The sequence below is a fragment of the Habropoda laboriosa genome, unplaced genomic scaffold (assembly GCF_001263275.1).
Source record: "Habropoda laboriosa isolate 0110345459 unplaced genomic scaffold, ASM126327v1 scaffold40, whole genome shotgun sequence".
Lineage (NCBI taxonomy): Eukaryota > Metazoa > Arthropoda > Insecta > Hymenoptera > Apidae > Habropoda > Habropoda laboriosa.
The window spans coordinates 7,698,107-7,716,102 of record NW_017100231.1 but is presented as its reverse complement, the minus strand read 5'-3'; the positions used below and the strand labels follow the sequence as shown (position 1 = coordinate 7,716,102).

The 17,996-nt window shown below is 35.1% G+C and overlaps 3 protein-coding genes across 7 annotated transcripts in view; 2 read left to right on the top strand and 1 right to left on the bottom strand.

Moving 5' to 3' along the window:
• Positions 1–7,380, bottom strand: part of LOC108571627 (heat shock protein beta-1) — a 34,488-nt gene extending 27,108 nt beyond the window's left edge. For 3 of the 5 annotated variants that reach the window (XM_017933706.1, XM_017933707.1, XM_017933711.1), the window contains exon 1: positions 7,035–7,380. In XM_017933706.1, the coding sequence (XP_017789195.1) occupies positions 7,035–7,222 (188 nt within the window). In that variant the 5' untranslated portion in view covers positions 7,223–7,380. Of the gene's footprint in view, positions 1–1,116; positions 1,275–1,323; positions 1,336–7,034 lie in introns of those variants that run through there. The other 2 variants (XM_017933709.1, XM_017933708.1) reach the window with 2 other exon arrangements.
• A 7,624-nt stretch (positions 7,381–15,004) lies between these two features.
• On the top strand, positions 15,005–15,920 carry LOC108571596 (thyroid transcription factor 1-associated protein 26 homolog). The gene is made up of 3 exons (XM_017933671.1): positions 15,005–15,273; positions 15,379–15,505; positions 15,587–15,920. Exons 1-3 carry the CDS (start codon positions 15,123–15,125, stop codon positions 15,837–15,839), a joined length of 531 nt encoding a protein of 176 aa, XP_017789160.1. The 5' UTR covers positions 15,005–15,122; the 3' UTR covers positions 15,840–15,920.
• A 592-nt stretch (positions 15,921–16,512) lies between these two features.
• Positions 16,513–17,996, top strand: part of LOC108571513 (AP-2 complex subunit alpha) — a 6,307-nt gene continuing 4,823 nt past the window's right edge. The window contains exons 1-2 of the mRNA XM_017933572.1: positions 16,513–16,589; positions 17,498–17,586. Of these exons, the coding sequence (XP_017789061.1) occupies positions 17,523–17,586 (64 nt within the window). The 5' untranslated portion in view covers positions 16,513–16,589; positions 17,498–17,522. The remainder of the gene's footprint in view (positions 16,590–17,497; positions 17,587–17,996) is intronic.

The following is a 17,996-nucleotide window of genomic DNA, read 5'->3' as shown; positions in this document are numbered from 1 at the left end:
TGAAATGACAAAGTTATAAATGTATATGACTTTATTTCTTTTCTTAATTTGTTTTACTTTAATAATATAGATAAAACTTGAACATCACATTTTAAAGATGCACTATGGTAACTGCGCACATCGCCCCAGCAGCGCCAATGGCGCTGTGGAGCGTAATGTAAATGTCGCCGTAGCGACGACAGTATAATTCAAACGGTTAACAAATCATATTAAAATTTCAATTAATTTTAACTGTGTTCATATGATAGAAGTAGTCGATTTTATGTGAATTTTGTTTTTTTTTTCTTATTTCGTTTTAGGTATATATAATCGGTACAAATAATAATGATCTACATTCTGGAAGTTTGAGTATTTTACCGGCAAAGGATTTTCAAGTTTGTGTTGGCACTATTTTAGGAGCGCGTGTCTTGCAAGACTCGTTTTCCACGCGCTCTCGACACTGCTTGAATGATTTATAACATTTGAGTCGCGGAGACCTTGACGAACAACCTTCTCCGCATTATTTTAGATGTTCCTGATAGATTTCTGATGCTTCCACGGTTCGCTTTTCCCGTACCGAGATTCATAGCCACTTCATATTTCAAGGAAACCCGAGAAAGTTTTACGAAAACTATTATCTCGTCTTCCATGAGATACAATTACGAAGATCAAAATAACCGTTTATTTATAAAGTAAAACTTTCAATAATACCATAAACTGTCAAACTAAAAAAAAAAATCAATTAAATTTAAAAACCACTTTATTTTTTCCACTATTGTCTCCACAATTTAACTTCACAGTGTTTAATCGTTTAACATTAGAACCATTGTACATACACTAACAATGCATTAACAACCCCATACACTTACAACAACCTAACCTAGAAAAAATTCCTCTCAAAAATCACCATTAGACTTACAAAATATAAAATACCCTTAATAAAGAATGAAAATGAGATGCACCCGGTCAAAGGATCTATCCATATATCCTGTATGCAAAACCAATCGATTCTAGAAGCCACACAACTACGATAATTCCTTCCAATGCGTACACAAGCGTTTACGGTAGCCCTTGGAGGGAAGCCCAAGGACCCTCTGGCGTCAATACCCGAAACTACGTTAATATGTAGCCACCTACCAAAACTTGATCACCGTTTTGTGATCCGGCGGATACAGATCCCTGTCGATCATGATGCTCATCTCGTGAATTACCGACGACAACTATTATCGATGTATAGACATCGGGAAGATCAGTTATGCAGTAACCGTGGAACGTGTGTGCTTGCGACGAGACAGGAAAATTACTGCGCAAAAGGTGGCAGGATTACAGCAAGTTCCTCCTCACCTTTTCCGCATGCTGCAATTGCAATTTAGTGCAACGGCTGCCGAGAGGGGGAATTGCTGATCGTGTAACGTGTTCACTGTCAAGGATGCATTGACGCAATCTACGGTTATATCCTCTAACGACGCGTATATGTTTATGTTGAGAACGCGTCGTTTTCAATGGTTCTTTGGACTTTGGTGTAATGGCGGAGATTGCTGAGTTAATACGTTCTTTGCTAGTTTATTAATGGAGAATTTCTTGTGTATAGTGAAGATGTATCGGAGAGTACTGTTGTAAAGACGTTCAGTATAGACATTACGTACGTGTGAATGATATGTGTGGCAACTTCTGTAGATTCTAAGTATGTTATATCATTTATTAAATATCGCGGATATTATCCTGATGTTAAAAGATGGTTCATTTTGTTTTATTTTTTTAGGTGAAAAATAATTAAATGTAATATTGTTGAAATTGTTTTCGAAAGTAGTTAATAACTAATTATTTAGATTTTTCATGTTGAAAATTATAAAAGTTACAGTAACCGTACAATTTGACCTCGCGGAAATTTGTAAATTGACCTTGACATTCAATGATTGGTACTCAAGGATGAATTAGGTATAGATATGAAAGCATTAAGTAGAAAGAGGAATTGAAAACACATAGCAGTATAGTGCTAGTATAAATAGAAGGAAAAAAATGAAATATTTGTACCCTTATAAATACATGTCATTACATATACATATATATGTAAGTACATACGTCTAACCAGTAGTAATATTATCTTCATTTTTTCTATTTATTTATTGAACGATGTGAAATTCTAGTTTATATTTAAGTATTCATTAACATTCTAACATATAACTGTTTCAATTGCACAAGAAATGCAACAATTTAATAACTTCTATTAGAATAAAAAGAAATTGCATTCTAACTTAAAACTTCATTATCTACCTAACTGTTTCCTTACAAAATAAAAATTAAAAGAATTCCTCAAGTACAATATTATTAAAAACAACGATACGATAATTCTAAAAAATTTCTTCGTAAAAATTCCTGGAACGATTGTAACGAATTGTTAACGAATACCAACCACTTATATTCAATACGGTAGCTATTGTATTCAAATGTAAATTCGAAAGCTATTCACCACGGAAATACAAGAAATCCTCGCGTTGAAAATAATCTTCCTGTTCGATGACGTGACGATGATCGCGAGCTATTTAACGAGAGTACAGGAAGAAGCGTGTTCTTTGTCGGCGCAACAAGTCGCGTTAAATGGTCCGCCATTATGCAATGTATCGTGCCGACTAATGGCCGACGCACGTTCACATTTACATAATAATCGTTCATTGACGAACGAAAAGTTGTCACACCATGGAATAACTGACCAATTTCGAGTATTTTAATTAACACAAGTACAGTTTCCAATAGCTAACGTGCATTCTGTCGGTATGTCGAGCTTTTTATTATTGCGAGTAATTTAAAAATACTGTCTAGAGACGCCATTGTGGAATACACTACTCTAATCATGCTTCCGTTTAATTTTCTTTATTACATAGTTTACTGGTATTTTGTGACAAGAATTGAAATTCTTTTTCCTACGAAATGAAGAGAAATTTTTTGAAAAAATTCTGAATTCTTATTAATTTTGAAAAAAATATTTTCACGTATAATTTTTGAAAAATATATTTCTCCTGTAACACAGTAGAGATAAAAATTTTAGTAAATTTAGTATTTATATAAAAAATAATAGTAGACCGATTTTACGAACTCACTATATTTCTTTCAGAGATTCTACTCCGACGCCTAACCGATTTTACGACTTCGCTGTATGGCTTCCACCTTCCGACTATAATATCGATATAATTACTTCAACACTCTTTTAACGAAGAGCAAAGGATTCTTCGATCCTTTCTTTATTTTACGATCACAAAAATCCACGTCACTTCAAAAGTATGTACTTGGAACTATGCTGTGAGAAAGACTGAGAAAATAGCCAACCGATTGGTCGAAACAAATAATTCAACGAAATCTGTTAGCAGAGGCTCCACCGACAAAGTGCTTTCGTTGCGATGGCCAATAAAGCCTGAGAAATGACGAAATTCACGGTAAATTTCGACTCGACCCAAATTCGCATTTGCCAAGATATACTCGAATTCCGTAGAATTTTCGTCGAGGCGTTGCCACGTATACGACGTTTCTGTCGATGAAATTTATCGAACCGAGGGGACGAAAGTATCCCTCGAGGTGGATAACGAGGGCTCTTGGAAATTTATGCTCGAGGGTGAACAGCTTTGGGCACGGAACCTTTCTTTGTTGGAGATTTGCGCCTTAAAATATTAGGAAAATACTCTTACTCTGTTTTGTAGCACCTTGTAATAACGTATATATATTTTTAAAAATTTTTTTCTTACGGATAGATTCCAGCAAAAGATGGAAAAATAGGTATTCGAGGAATTTTTTTTCAACAAACGAGGAAAGATACCGACACGAAACTTTCTACGTCGTATCAATTGATGTTTCTAGTATTTAATCGTATTTTTATTTATGAGATAAAATTCAGTTCACGTCGTCCAGGAGAATTCTAATTAACCTAGTTTCATTTTCTATTGGTCTATTTGAGAGAATTCGATAATTTAAAAATAAAATAAAAAATTTTGAAAAATTCTTCCACCAGGATATTCTGCACATCTAGAGATTACGATAGATATAAAAAGATCCGTTATGATGCGAAGAAAATCTAGTCCGGTTTAATATTGGAAAATGTACCGCTTCCTCTTTAAGTGAATTTTATTTTAATGGTTTTATCAAATACGAAGGAGAAATGATCGGGTACAGTAGGTCGATTTTCCTTCTGGAAATTGTATAGAAAATACCGGTTCTCTACTAGCCGTGTAATAAATCTAGAACGGCGATTCTATAATTAGTGGTTTCGAAGGATAGCGGGTAACGATATCCAAGATCGAACAGACCTCCTATTAAAATAACACGACTGTTAGCTTTCGCGGTGTTGGCATGCAAAAACCGTGGCACATGGCACGCACTCGTTCGGTCCGGCGAATTCGCAACTAGTTCCACGCGAATTCCACGCCGAATATTCAGAAGCCTCGAGAAGTTCTCGATCGGTCGACGGTATTCAACGAGGTATTCCAACACTTTGTTCGAGAGTTTACACAAAAATTTTAAAGTAGTGAACAAAAAAATGTTGAACTACAAGAATGTAAAAAATTATAATTGAACTACGTTCACGATGGGTGCACATTTCAATTTATACGTTTAATATTATCGAAGGAAATAAAGTTGCGCTTACACATTGATACACAAAGGATCTTTAAGTTCCAAATGTAAATAACGCGTATAAAATTAAAATATTGCACTTAAGTATTTAAACATAGATTTCATATTTAAAAATTTCAATTAAAATAACGAATTGAAATATTCAAATTCAAATCCAAATGACGATTTAAAAATTCAAATTTAAATAATAAAATTAAAAGTTCAAATTTCTAATCCTCAACTGTAAAAATTCTAATTCTAATTAGAAATTCGAAGGATCGAATAAACTGAACTTCGCTCTCGAAACACAAACACTTCTATTGTCTTAACTTTTTACCAAGAGTAAAATACCGCTAACCTCCGCCGAATTAGAATTTCAAACGTTCAAACAATCTAGAAACAAACAGAAACATCGAGATTTCTCTCATTGAACGTTCAGTCCCTAGGGGATCGCGGGCCCTATTCTGTACTCGATGAAATACGAAAGGCAAGAGGGGGAGAGAGGAGGAGCAGGTGCAAATTTTCGACTCGACGAAAATGTTTGTTTTTCGTTTACCCCCCGGGCAAGGAAGGATTGCGGCGAACGCGCCGAGGGGGCTCTCTCCTCGCGTGTTCTTCGCACTGAACGCACTGACGAAGCTTCTATAAATAGCGGATACGTTACTGAAATACGTGAAACGAATATACATATATATATAGTATGCACGCGTGAAAAAAATTGGCTGAGAAGCAACCTTAATTCACACCCACCAATACTGTATTTCATTATCGCGCAATAATAAATACGTTTACTGCAAATGTTGCGTGTTCAGCTGTCAATGACGCCGTTTCTTTCTCACGGTATCATGAAAATTATATTTCCGCAACATTTCAACTACCGGTATTTAACACGTTTTACATTACTATGTTTTCGAATCTATCAAGATGATTTTCATGAAACGAGATATCTCACAATTTGACTTTAATGTTTAATTCACTGAATTGTCGAGTTCAATAGAATTTCCTTATTCTTGGAAATTAATCTAGAGCTAATATTAAGTCTTGTAAAGTAATTTAACACAGGAACCTGCAAGGTATAACCTATAGATTAGCATGTTTGACAGGCGTACTTCTTATGTAGCGACACTGGACCGCGAAGGATTAAATAAATCGATGAATCGAACATAGAAACCTTAGGCGAATTTTTGTCAAGGCATAAAGCGTATTTATGTGCGGGTAGTTGGGGCAACGTGAATGCAGTGTTATGCTAATTCGCGCTAAAAACCAACACTCCTTGTGTAACCGCGCAGCATCGATCCGGGAAAGAATTAAATGGCGACTGTGGGACACTGTTGCGCCTCCTGGAGCGTGGGATAAGTGTTTGTGCTTGTCGATTAATTTTAAACGATCGATCAATTGATTTCCGCATTCCCTTGATTTTCATGAGAACTTCAAGTGAGGTAATGTTAAATATAATTATGATCGGAAATCCGTACGGTACATGTGGAATTTTCGCGAAATATTAAATTCGAGGTATATTTTGTTACCATAGTAGGCAGTGCTTTATTCGATCGGTGATAAAATTGATTGATTTTATCGGCCGGTTTGAACGATCATATGATTCGATTGAAACGCGTTTTGGACAGTAATCAAAGTAAATTATATTCTTATTGCAAACGAGCAGCATCGATTGATTTGCTTCAATATACATTCATTTATCTTGTAAATAAATATTGACGAAAGTAATGAATATGGGAATAAAGATATTTCAGTTGAAATAGTTGCTTCTTAATTCTGTAACGTTGATCAACTTAATACCAATAATATCGGGCACCGATAACTCTTTTACCATTACCTGTGATCAACTTCGGTAACAGTATAATCCCGCTGCTGAACAATTACTGTTCTAGAAGGGATGACATTCGTATCCGAAACAGTGGCTATGTAAACAAACGTTTCTGGAACGCCATAAAAATAAATACTCGTCCCTGTAACCGACAGGAAGACGGCTATAAAGGGAAATTTGGAAACTTCTGAGTAGTTTTAGAATCTTTTTCTGAAATTCTAATATTTACCAAATTTAATTCAATTATCCTCTATCTAAACAATTTTGTTATTTTTTCTTATATCAAGAATCTGAAATATCTAAACATCAAGAATTCTAACAAGTAACAATTCGAAACGATATACTAGGATATAGGGTGACTCAAAATAATTTCCTCTCGACAATTTATCAAAGTTTCGATTCTCAATTTTATCTTATACAAAATACTATCACAAATATTCGTTTTTCATTTGAAATATCCAAAAATTGCAAGTAGATTGGAAACACTGACATTCAGCATTACGGGGTGACTTAAAACAACCCTATATCCAAAATTCATCAGGATGGAATAGCAGAAGAGCAATCTGGCGCCGATTGTACGCGTGTTAAAAGGTTAGGTGTGTGTACAGCAGCAACACCGGCAGCAACGTACCTGGAAGTGCTCTTAAAGAAGTTGTTACTCTCGCGGTTCATCAGCTCGTTACGGAACCGTGACATCTCGTCCTCCATCTTTCTCATCTCGGCGTCGAAGCGTTCCCGTATGTTGGAGAATTCGGTGTCGATCACGCTGAAGTCACCGAGCTTGATGGGAATATTACGCTTGATACCACTGTCAGCCATGATTTTCGCCTCAGTCACACAAGTGTCTCTTCTTATTCACCAAAGCCACTTAATAGGGATACTACCCTTGTATATCGATAAGAAGCACTGATATCTCTGTCTCGCGAACGATCGCTTTTAATTCGTTGTCCTCGGTTCACGTACGACCGCTCTGCACGCTGTCTCGCCTAAGAATGAGCGCGGCTCACCGAATGCTCCTTAAATAGTTGCGATGCAATCTCCCAGCGTTCGTGGGAGTTCGTAGCCGCTCGGCGGTATTCGGCGATTCTCGGATTCGTGCACGCGGTCCAAACCCTGAGACGAGATTTCACGAAGTTTGACCAGATCCGGATAAAATTTGATTAAAGATTCATTGTGTTATTCACTTTTTATTAATATGATGTCATCATTTTTATATAGTTTTTTCTATTAATGAACAATGAGTACGTACAATATAAATAAATACGTGCAATCTGTTCTTAGAAGATTTATTATAAGTAATATATGTATTAGTGCATTATTTCATTTATATTCATATTGAAAAATTGTACGTGAAGTACCTAAGCTCTTAAACTGCCTAAAAAAATGCAGCCAATTGTATAAATTTTTCGTTCCACATGAATGGAAGAGTGCCCTATTTTATAAAATATCAGAGTTTCATGTAATACTTTCGGTGTAGAACAGGATCACCTACATAAGCGGGCAAGTAAGGAAGCAAGTTGCCTGTGAGTGCACATAACGCGCGGAGTTTCTGAATAAACAAGTGATCTGAGAAGAATCAGTAGGCGTCTGTAGGTTACGGTTTCGCAGCAACTCGAGTGATCGTGTGCTCTATAGAAGAAACGATGACTAATACATGACCATATGATCATTTCCTTATTGATTGTTTCTTCCTCGAAGATGTACATACATATATGCATACAAGATTTGATTTCCACCCGTGTCGGATTTCGAAAAATTTCACAATACGAATGACGGACACGAAGGATGATCTTATTAAGAAAAGAATTGCCTTATATGACATAATTCATTATATAAAAATATTTTTATAATGTAGATCAGAGAAACCTTTTTCTGCGTTGGGTCAAAACTGAAAATCCAATTTCGTTGATAATATATTGAAATTTAGTGCTTGCCCTTTCTTCGTCTATATGATGTTACGGGGATTGTTTATGGAAGGAGGAAATAAATAGAGAGAAGATAGGCGGAAAAACAAAACAGAAGGAAATATGGATGTTTTTTATCCTGGATTTTGTATTGGACTGGTCAGTAACGCATATACCTAAAAGACCCGTACCTCAGCCGCGTTTGACGGTTAAACTCAGAAGTAATATCTATATGAACAGGAGCCTGGGCAGACTTATGAGAGAAATTGATATTTCGTCAGTTGTCTATCCCTCTGATGGTCAAATGTGGGAAGTATCGCCACACATTTTTTATCGATAAAAATTGCGAATCATTTTTAAAGGATAATGTAAAATAATAATTCTAAAAAGTTTAAACATTGAAAGTTTTTTTTAATCTTAACTGATTTAGGTGGATAGCACAAACAACTTCTGCAAACCTGTAGATTAATAAATTTAGAATTTTTGCAAAAAAACTATTTTTATCTTTTAATCATTAACATTTTTATGTCATGGCCATGGAATTATAAGTGTTAATCACAGTTATTCATGGATCACCCGGTATTTTCATGATATTAATCGGCTAATTGCATTACACGGTGTATTAAAAGTTTTCTCCAGTCAACAACGCTCGTAGAAGTGTCAAGACGTCAATTACCATGGCGACCTAGTTACGGGAACTCGCTTCGGTAAATTTACCCAATGTTCACAGTTGCTGTGCTTAATGACATTCCCCCGATGAACCGTGCATTATTCATTACAGTGACATTGCAATGTTCAACTTTGCAAATCCAAAAACTATTTTTAGAACGAAGCTTCATGAATTCCACGAAAAGACTGCACTAAATTTCTAAACTTGAAACAATAGAGATAACATTCCAATGGGTATTATTTACTAATATTTTTAGTACAGAGTGGGCATCATAGAGTGCTGTCCAGTCATTTTCTTAAAAACCATTGAGAACAGGGACAAAATGTCATTCTGGTACTTTATAGTTCGTTTTCGGAGTGCTTCCTTTATTTTCAATAAGGTATAGCATAATTATTCAGACTACGCATGATATACAATTTTGTCACTTTCTTTTTTATGCAGATTCCATCATAATAATACATAATTTCATAAATATTGTATGCAATAACCTAACCTCACAAATCATCACTTACAATGTCATTAACCTTACGTATATTTCATATATTACTGCATTACAAAATGTATCTCAACTAAATAGATAGAACGATCATGTAAATGATGAATTTTAACTCTTTAAATACTAAAAAAAGAAACTCGTCACTGACCCTAATAGTTCCCAAAACAGCAACTCGTACCACACACTGTATGACTCACAACACCTAATAAACTCGATCAATGCATGGTACAAGTTTCTCTCAATAAAAATCTCGAGCGGAATTTCACGCATACTTCGCATACATGCAACATGTTTTCGCGCGTTCCGATATAAATCTTCATTCCATTACACGTTACATCGAGCATCGATATACATTCTTGTTAATTATGCGTGAACACTCAGGTGTTCTAATTCGGACAGGCGTGTTGAAGGCTGTGGTTACTACATAACCTCCTGTTTACGTCGCATAAGATTTTTCTCCCCGCAAATGATGCCGGCCGCTATTTTCGCGCGTTGCACCGCGTCACACGCGGCAAGACTGAATGGAACGACGCGTCACGACGCCTCCTTATTCTTCATAAATAGCCTTGCACGCCCTCGTCCGCGATTTCCGGTGAATCAAACCGTGTGGAATGTTTCTTAACACACACGTACAGATATGTGAAGTGCAATCAGCGGGGTGATCATGGTTGCCTACCGTGGGGGGCTCTTCTGCGTAAAACTGGGTGAATAACTGCTGTCGAATGTATCGACTGATGGGTATGAATGATTTCCAGAGGAAATTTGCGGAAAATTCTAACGGAGGGCGTGATTGAATTTGGATTATGTATCAGGGGACATCTAGGGAGAAGGATTGGCGTTTTGTTGACAGGAACATATTGAAATATTAAGTGAGATTAGGAAAATATTTGTTTATTACAGAAAAGTTTCTTTAAAACAACTGAAAAACGATGTCACCTGAAATTTCAATGATCAGTGAGTAATGTATTTATACTTTGTTAATAAAAAATAGTTTTGATTCTTTAACAAATTTCATTAATATACGACATCGTTAATATAAATATGTATGTATGTAAAAAGTAGCTTTCTCTGAAACAATCGTGAGATGAACAATTCCGCCAGAAAAATGATTTCACTTGAAACACCAGTCGACTCTTATTCTACTCTATGTCTGCCTCGTGAAATCCAACATCCACTTTCCAGCCTTTAAAACAAAGACCTCCGGGACCTAGCAACATTGAAATTTATGGCGGCAAAGAGTAAAAGCAAGCTGAGAGGAGAGCCGGTCAAGAATGGCGTGGAGAACGATGACGAAGTGTGTCAATGTCAAACTGTCCGAGCCTCCAGACAACGTCTCGAGTTGTAGTACTCTTCCAGAGAGAACACAACGACTCGTCCCTTCCCTGTGCGTTCCTCTCGAACGTCCACGGAATCCCTAAGTCTCTCGCGCTTGACTAGCTGCGTGGGAGAACGTGGTTAACATGACGTCACCTTTGTGGGGGTTTTACTGATCGATAAAACGCGTCACAACGGTTCCTAATATGGATCGAGCACACTCTCGTTCGTTACGTAGCCAATTGCTGTTACACGTGTTACTACTTCTCTGAGGAAAGTACTTTTCTAGAAAGATTTTTTTTTCTAAAAATAATGATCATTCATTTGCTACTTCTTACTGTTGACGACAAGAACATATGTATTTTGATTATGCAGTATGCAATAGTGAATTATATGTACCTTCTTGTTTCTGAAAGTTTTTATTATTATTATTATTTATTATCACTCAACGGACATACGCTCAGTGTACACATAAAATATAAAGTAATGCGCATAAAATAAATAATTGCATAAGATTTATGATCATGATACACATTCATATACGATCTTTAAATGTATACAATATTTATCCCGAGAAGAAATCAATATTTTTTTAAACATTTTTATTTTGATTTTACTAGATACAATAGTAAATTGCAGGTACTCTGGTCATTGGTTAATATTTTATGCTGTCTGAGAAATAATCATCGTAATTTTAGGTTAGTTCGTAAAAATTGTTACATTATGTTGCTTTTTTCTTTTATTTCGATGAATTCTTTTATTCATCTGGATAAATACATTGGTATTTTAAAGCTATAGATTTTCTTACCTTTTTTAGAAAGATGATCTAACCTTCGAGATCAATTACTCAAACGATATTCATCTATTTATGCCTTCAAATGATTCGTCTTCTAAGAACTCATACCTATTTTATATTTATTAATAGTGCATTCTTAACAATTGACTCTAGTTCTCGCAATTAGAATTTTAATTACTTCTACATTTCTTACTTTATTCGAAAATGTCACATAACAAAGCCTACCAAACACGTTCTTCAGAAATTCTCGAAATAAAATTATCTAGAACAGACGTTAAAAAAAAGAAAAGAATAAATGAGAAAACGCTCGTGATACTTATAAATATATTTAGAATTCCAAAAATTCAACGAAAAATCCAAGAAGTATAAAATATAACCTCAAACCAGGAAACGAAGGTATGGCTCAAATTTCATCATTAATAAGCAGTCATACTTCTAGCCAATTTCGAAAAGCTTCGAGTTAATGTGGAAATTGAGTTATTCGTGCAATACGAGCAACATTATTCCGTGGAATAATTACATTGTCATGCCAGACACGAGATATAAGCGAAACAGCGTGCCAGGCAATTATATGTAGCACGGTATGTAGAAGAAAACAACTAAACGGAGGTTGTAGAAAAGGTAGTACATCACCGTTACACACCACCGACTATTAATAGCTGACGAAGTCTGAGAGAGAGCTATAGTATCCGAGGCCAGATTCGACCGAAGGAATTCTTTAGCCATTCGAACCTTTCGACCGTCATTCTTCGACGATTCAATGTCGAGGATACCGCGCGAACTAGTGCCATTTCTTGACCTCTCCTGGCGCCAATTTCATGCGATCGTAAAGAATCGGGGGGAACAATGAAACTGTTCGATCATTTCGATCCATAAAAATGAAATGAAGATTTGCTATTGCAGTCGCTAGTCTACTATTTCTTTTTTACCCTCGATTTTTCGTATTTTAAAAGGTGGTCAATAATTTGGAGAAATTATTTCGTTTATAATTTTAGGTTAAGGTTTATATTTTCAGGATAAATTTTAGAATTTTCTCGAATATGCTAGTACTTTTTAGAAATAATTTTGTAGAGATGTAAATAATTGTCACAATATCATACTGTATTTTTTTTTTAACAGTTATGTCAGATTAAGTGTGGTTATTATCGAAATCTAATCTTAATAGATACTTTCATAAAATACGAAAACATTTGATAATACCTTGATTAACAGCATACGCTTAACCTAATCAGATGAATTTCGTATATTATATTAACCCAACTGAAACATACCTTGGACCACATTAATAACCTCTAAATAGAAACTTTCACGAAGTGCTGGTGCAGGTGAAAAACGATCTCAAACTTTTTATAAAAATTTATTACGTGAACAAACGATATAATTTCATTATGTAAACAAACCCATAAAGAACCTCTTAAAAAGACAGTTGTCCGCTCCTGAATGTTTCGTTCCTTTAAATTCCAAAGCATTTGTTAGAGAGGAAAGTAGGTGTTGATAACCGAGCCGGGATGGTAAAAGGTAATTTCATTCAATGTTTCGCTAGCAAGCAGACAATGAGCACTTAGTAGTCATTTGTACTTGGCTTACTTAGAACGATTGATTGAAGAGGTTGCCTGGTGTCGTCGTACGACGACTTCGCATCGCCACCACTGACTTGAGTGCAAATGGGACCTGAGGTTAACGCGCCATGATGTCACTATCTGATATCATAGTGTCCGTATTCTACTTTGGCACCCGAACAAAAAAGAATTCAGCAAAACTGTTCAGCATTTGTCCGGATAGGTTAGCGTGTTTCCCGCTTTCGCACGATTCGACAAATACAGTTATACTGTTGGCACCTGTGACTGTGCAATCTCAATATTGACAATCTTCAAGCTTTCTATGTCACTATTGTAGTGAAAAAATATCGTGTCCAATTAGAATACTATTTAATGGCTAATAAATATTCCTAGAACCAGACATATACATCCAGTACCTAATAATTTGATAAACAAGTTTCAATAATGTTTTTGAAATAAAAATATAAAAATTACAATTGCATTGTTTATTCTACATTACGATTAGAATAATAAAAAAAAAAAAAAATGAAAAAGGAGGTGTAAAATACGGAAAAATAATTTTTTCAAGTGAGAATTGCAAACAAATCAACATTGTATCTGGTTGCGCATTTTGCAAAATATCACGACGAATGGAATTTCAAGGCCCTGTAGATTATAAGTAAAGTGATATTTACAAACGTGATAAAAAATATGTGCTGCAATAAGCAATTTATTTGAGCTTAATTGTGCTGTAAGAAAAACAGAATGTGTAACAGTGTCTTTTTTAAGTTTGAAATTTTCACTTTTGTATTCGTACCACATTGAAGCGTGATCAATGAGGTAACATCGGACGAATTCACCGTATTTGAAAGGTGAAGTATCATACTACCGAATTTTCAGGTACTTCTTCTTAAACACGTGAAACACGATCTTAACCGGTTTGTTGTAACATTCGCGCTACGTGGGTTTGCAACACGATCCGGCTGCAACTACTTATAGCATTCGTGCACGCTTGTAGTACTTGCTACATAAACGATATACACCTAGCATAAATTTTCAATGGCTAAACTGCCCGCTTGTTAAATCGTATTTCACCGCTTTGTGTTTGTACACAGATACAACGATTACATCAGGCACCTAAATATTATTGTTAATAAGACACGGTGGCACGAAAGACAACTTGCTTGAGAAACAAAACTGTTATGACAAAAACGTCCTCATTTCCAATTTATACGAATATGAATTTCTCATAAATATTCGTAATTGTTGATAAAACAGTATAAGATGCAAAAAGACTTTAGACATGTTTAATGCACTAGGAACATAAAAATAGTGTAAGATTGTTTTGTTCAAAGTTTCCAAATTTAATGAATTTAGAAATGTATTATCGACTACGTGTAATACCAACTGATGATCATCCTTCGTTTCACTCCACATGCGTGAAAAGAAATGTCAGTACATGCAAATAAATGCGGTGGCGGCCAATGTCACTGCCACGAATAAACTTACAATACGTAACACGTTGACAGACGGACGTAGTATACCGAACCAATTGTGCAAGTGCCATTCTTTTCTAATTTGCTTTTCTTAGTACACAGTGACATTGTAATTGTTGCATTGAAATCGTCTGTGTCGATAAGGAAATACGAGTTATATCACATAGGAGGTGTAAGACTGATCGTATTAACCCTTCCTTAAACTGCATTATCAAACAGCGATAAAGATAAACAATATGATAAGACTTTATCAGTGAAAATTTTTTTCGAATGCCAGTTTATTATTATATTTCATTTATAAACTACCTTTCTACACTATTCTATTAATTTTAAATATCTAGAGCGAATAATTATTTCATTAATCATTTAAACAGTGCACAGTTACAATAGTCAATTCACCCGTATTGAATAAAGGAGAGAATTCCATTTAAATTGTCACTTGACGCGCTAGTTGATTGATCTTAAGTCCCCCTTGCGTTTACCGCCGGTACTAAATTAACATCTCATGAAGTCTGTCACAATCATGAAGAGGCATGTAAAGGACGGTCCTGACAGAAAAGGGTCTGAAATTATGGACAATGGAAAACAGGGCAATGAGAAGAAACCGTTTAATAAAAAGAAGTACAGGTTACAGAAGTACAGCAATAAATATAAAAGTATGTCTTAACATGTGCGAATAATGTATAGGTTAGGTTTGAAATTTATCAGTACACGTTATAAAGTTGATATTTTGATTTTTTAATTGTACGACTTATTGCCAGTTAATCAATGGGAAGAGCGCAGGAAGAAAGCCATCTTACGAGGTTTTTACAAGGAGCTTGATACAAATCAACAGAAAATTCTAAAGAAACCATCGACCTCTAAAAGTGATGATCAAATTGAAAATGAGTAGGTATACTTATATTAAATTTTACTTCAAAGATGTAGAACTACTGTAAAGATTCATATTAATTAATTTCTTTTATAAAGGAAACAACCAAAAAAGATAAGCCCCTTTCATAAAGCTAAGCAGGAATTTTTACGTAAAAAAGATGAAAAGAGGAAGAAGAAGGAGGAAGTATCAAAAGTGAAAGAAGAACGAGAGAAAGCACTTAAGGAGTACAAGGAGAAAAGGATGCAAACTTATAAGAAACTCTCAAAGAAAACAAAGAAGGGACAACCTGTTATGAAAGACAGATTAGAAATGTTGTTGGAAAAAATACAGCAACAGGTATCACAGTGATATCAGAGAAAATGTGACATACTTATAGAGTATGAAGTTTAATATTTTCAAATTAACATGATGTTGATTAATTTTGTTATTTGACAGAGAAGCATTTGAATAAACTATGTTTGGTAAATAAGTAAATTGTATTTAATATATTGCCCATCTTAAATATATATACACCATTGTAGTTTCAATTAAATTAAATAAAGACCCAAATATTAGAACTTCAATTGTAAGAGTTGATAAACCTTTACTTCTTCACAGTATAAGTAACTCTCATAATTTTAACATAAAGAAGGTATTATTTAATTTACGAATACTTTTGCTTGAATAACTTTATTTTAATAATTTGAATATAAAGTTATTAGTTTCTGTAATCATCTTTTTCTAAATTTGAAAAATGTCAAATTAATTATAAAAATTGTTATGCTATTAAAAAAATGTTACCAAATGATTGAAAATATGTTTGTAACGAAGAAACATATAACAAAAGGAAACTACAATATATTTGAAAGGTACGCTTACGACGAACGCATAATCGTAAAAAATGAACGATCGATGCGGTTGTATCCGATTCGAAATACAAATTTGCCCGCGCAATGCACAGAGCGCAGGCGCAGTGGCATTTGACGGGCAGCCGTCAGCTAGTCAGCGGTTGCAAATGGCGACAGCCACGAAATCTCTGGCACCGACTCGCGAATAGTTTCACGCCTACCGAGTACTGCGTGATCGAGCCGTGCGTGAACGTTACCCTAACCCAGATCGGTATGTACTTTAAGCTGATGTGATAATGCCCACGGATAGTGGATAACGTTTTTCCTCATAAAACGTAATCCCCGCTGGTTTCACTTGCCACCCGTGCGACAGGTCATCAGTGGCAAAAAGCCACCGTTCGACCTGTCTATCCCTTTCGAAATATTCCTTTTGCCTGCTCGATCGATACATCGTGATTCTCGTGTGATTTTCTAGTGAACATTACCACAATTCCTGAGCATAATCTCAAGGGTTTCCATGTAACGGGAGCCACTATCAGCGTTTGCACAGCACTGCTGTCAAAAAGTGTTTGCCGTCGGAATCTAGGACGCGGTACCGGCTTAATCGCTCGATTTTCCTTTCGAGCGTCAGAATAGGCCTTTGGTTCGCGCGGCTTGCCCTTTCAGTTTCTAACATCGATGTAACGTGCTGGATTTATCAACTGATATCGTACCCGAATTTAGTACAGCCAACTCTTTTTGTAAAGTTACTTTCGAGACCGAAGGGTTCGTTGATTCGAGTACACTTAATCAACGAATATCGTTTAGATCGTTTTCTTGAGCCTCCCCCGTACGTTTATCGCGTGTCATCAAATAACGATGTACATTCACGAGACTGCAAATAAATTTTCATGAATTAACCCTTAAGCAACGATACAAAGTCTCATTGACCTCTGTATATTTTTTTTCGATACTACATGTTTTTATGCGTATCTATTAATCATCGTTTCATGATAATCAATATTTATTTATGATAAAAAAATGGTACTGTTTATCTTTTTTATTTAAACATTTACGTGGTTAAAATGTTGAGATGTGATAAGAATTGTAGGTTGTTGTCTGAATTGAAATTTTGTAATATAAACATGTATTTTTTGAGCACACGAATACAACTGACTCTCAATGTATTTTATTTCACAGGTGGTTTTACATAGAACGAGACAAGATGCCGGCTGTGAGAGGAGATGGCATGCGTGGGCTTGCTGTATTCATTTCTGATATTAGAAATTGTGAGTTAAAATGTTTTTCTTTTTGCTATACTTTTGAATTATATTTAAATAAATCTATTAAATTACATTTTACATTGGTCACAATTAATGTGTATATTGTTACACTATCAAATAACAAGGAGTACAAGTTAACATTTGGATCATTAAAATTTTGACCCATGTTTCATTAAGAGATATGATGCCATTGAAACTAATGTGACAAGCAGAGTATTTAAAGCAGTGAAGAGTAGGAGATAGGGGGCGGAGTTCTGATATAGGCCTATCTTTCTGATATAGCTTGTCTTTGAAACACTAATATGTAATACTTGGCATAATATAATAAATGACTGTTAAAATTACCACTTTCTGTTTCCTTGATAAATTTTTATGAAAATAAATGAAAAATAGAATGATATATGAGTTATAGTTAT

Coding starts and splice junctions, on each gene's coding strand:
- LOC108571596 (XM_017933671.1), top strand. CDS start 15,123: ATGAAGTCTGTCACAATCATGAAGAGGCATGTAAAGGACGGTCCTGAC. Junction 15,274..15,378: donor GTACAGCAATAAATATAAAA/GTATGTCTTAAC, acceptor ACTTATTGCCAG/TTAATCAATGGGAAGAGCGC. Junction 15,506..15,586: donor GATGATCAAATTGAAAATGA/GTAGGTATACTT, acceptor TCTTTTATAAAG/GAAACAACCAAAAAAGATAA.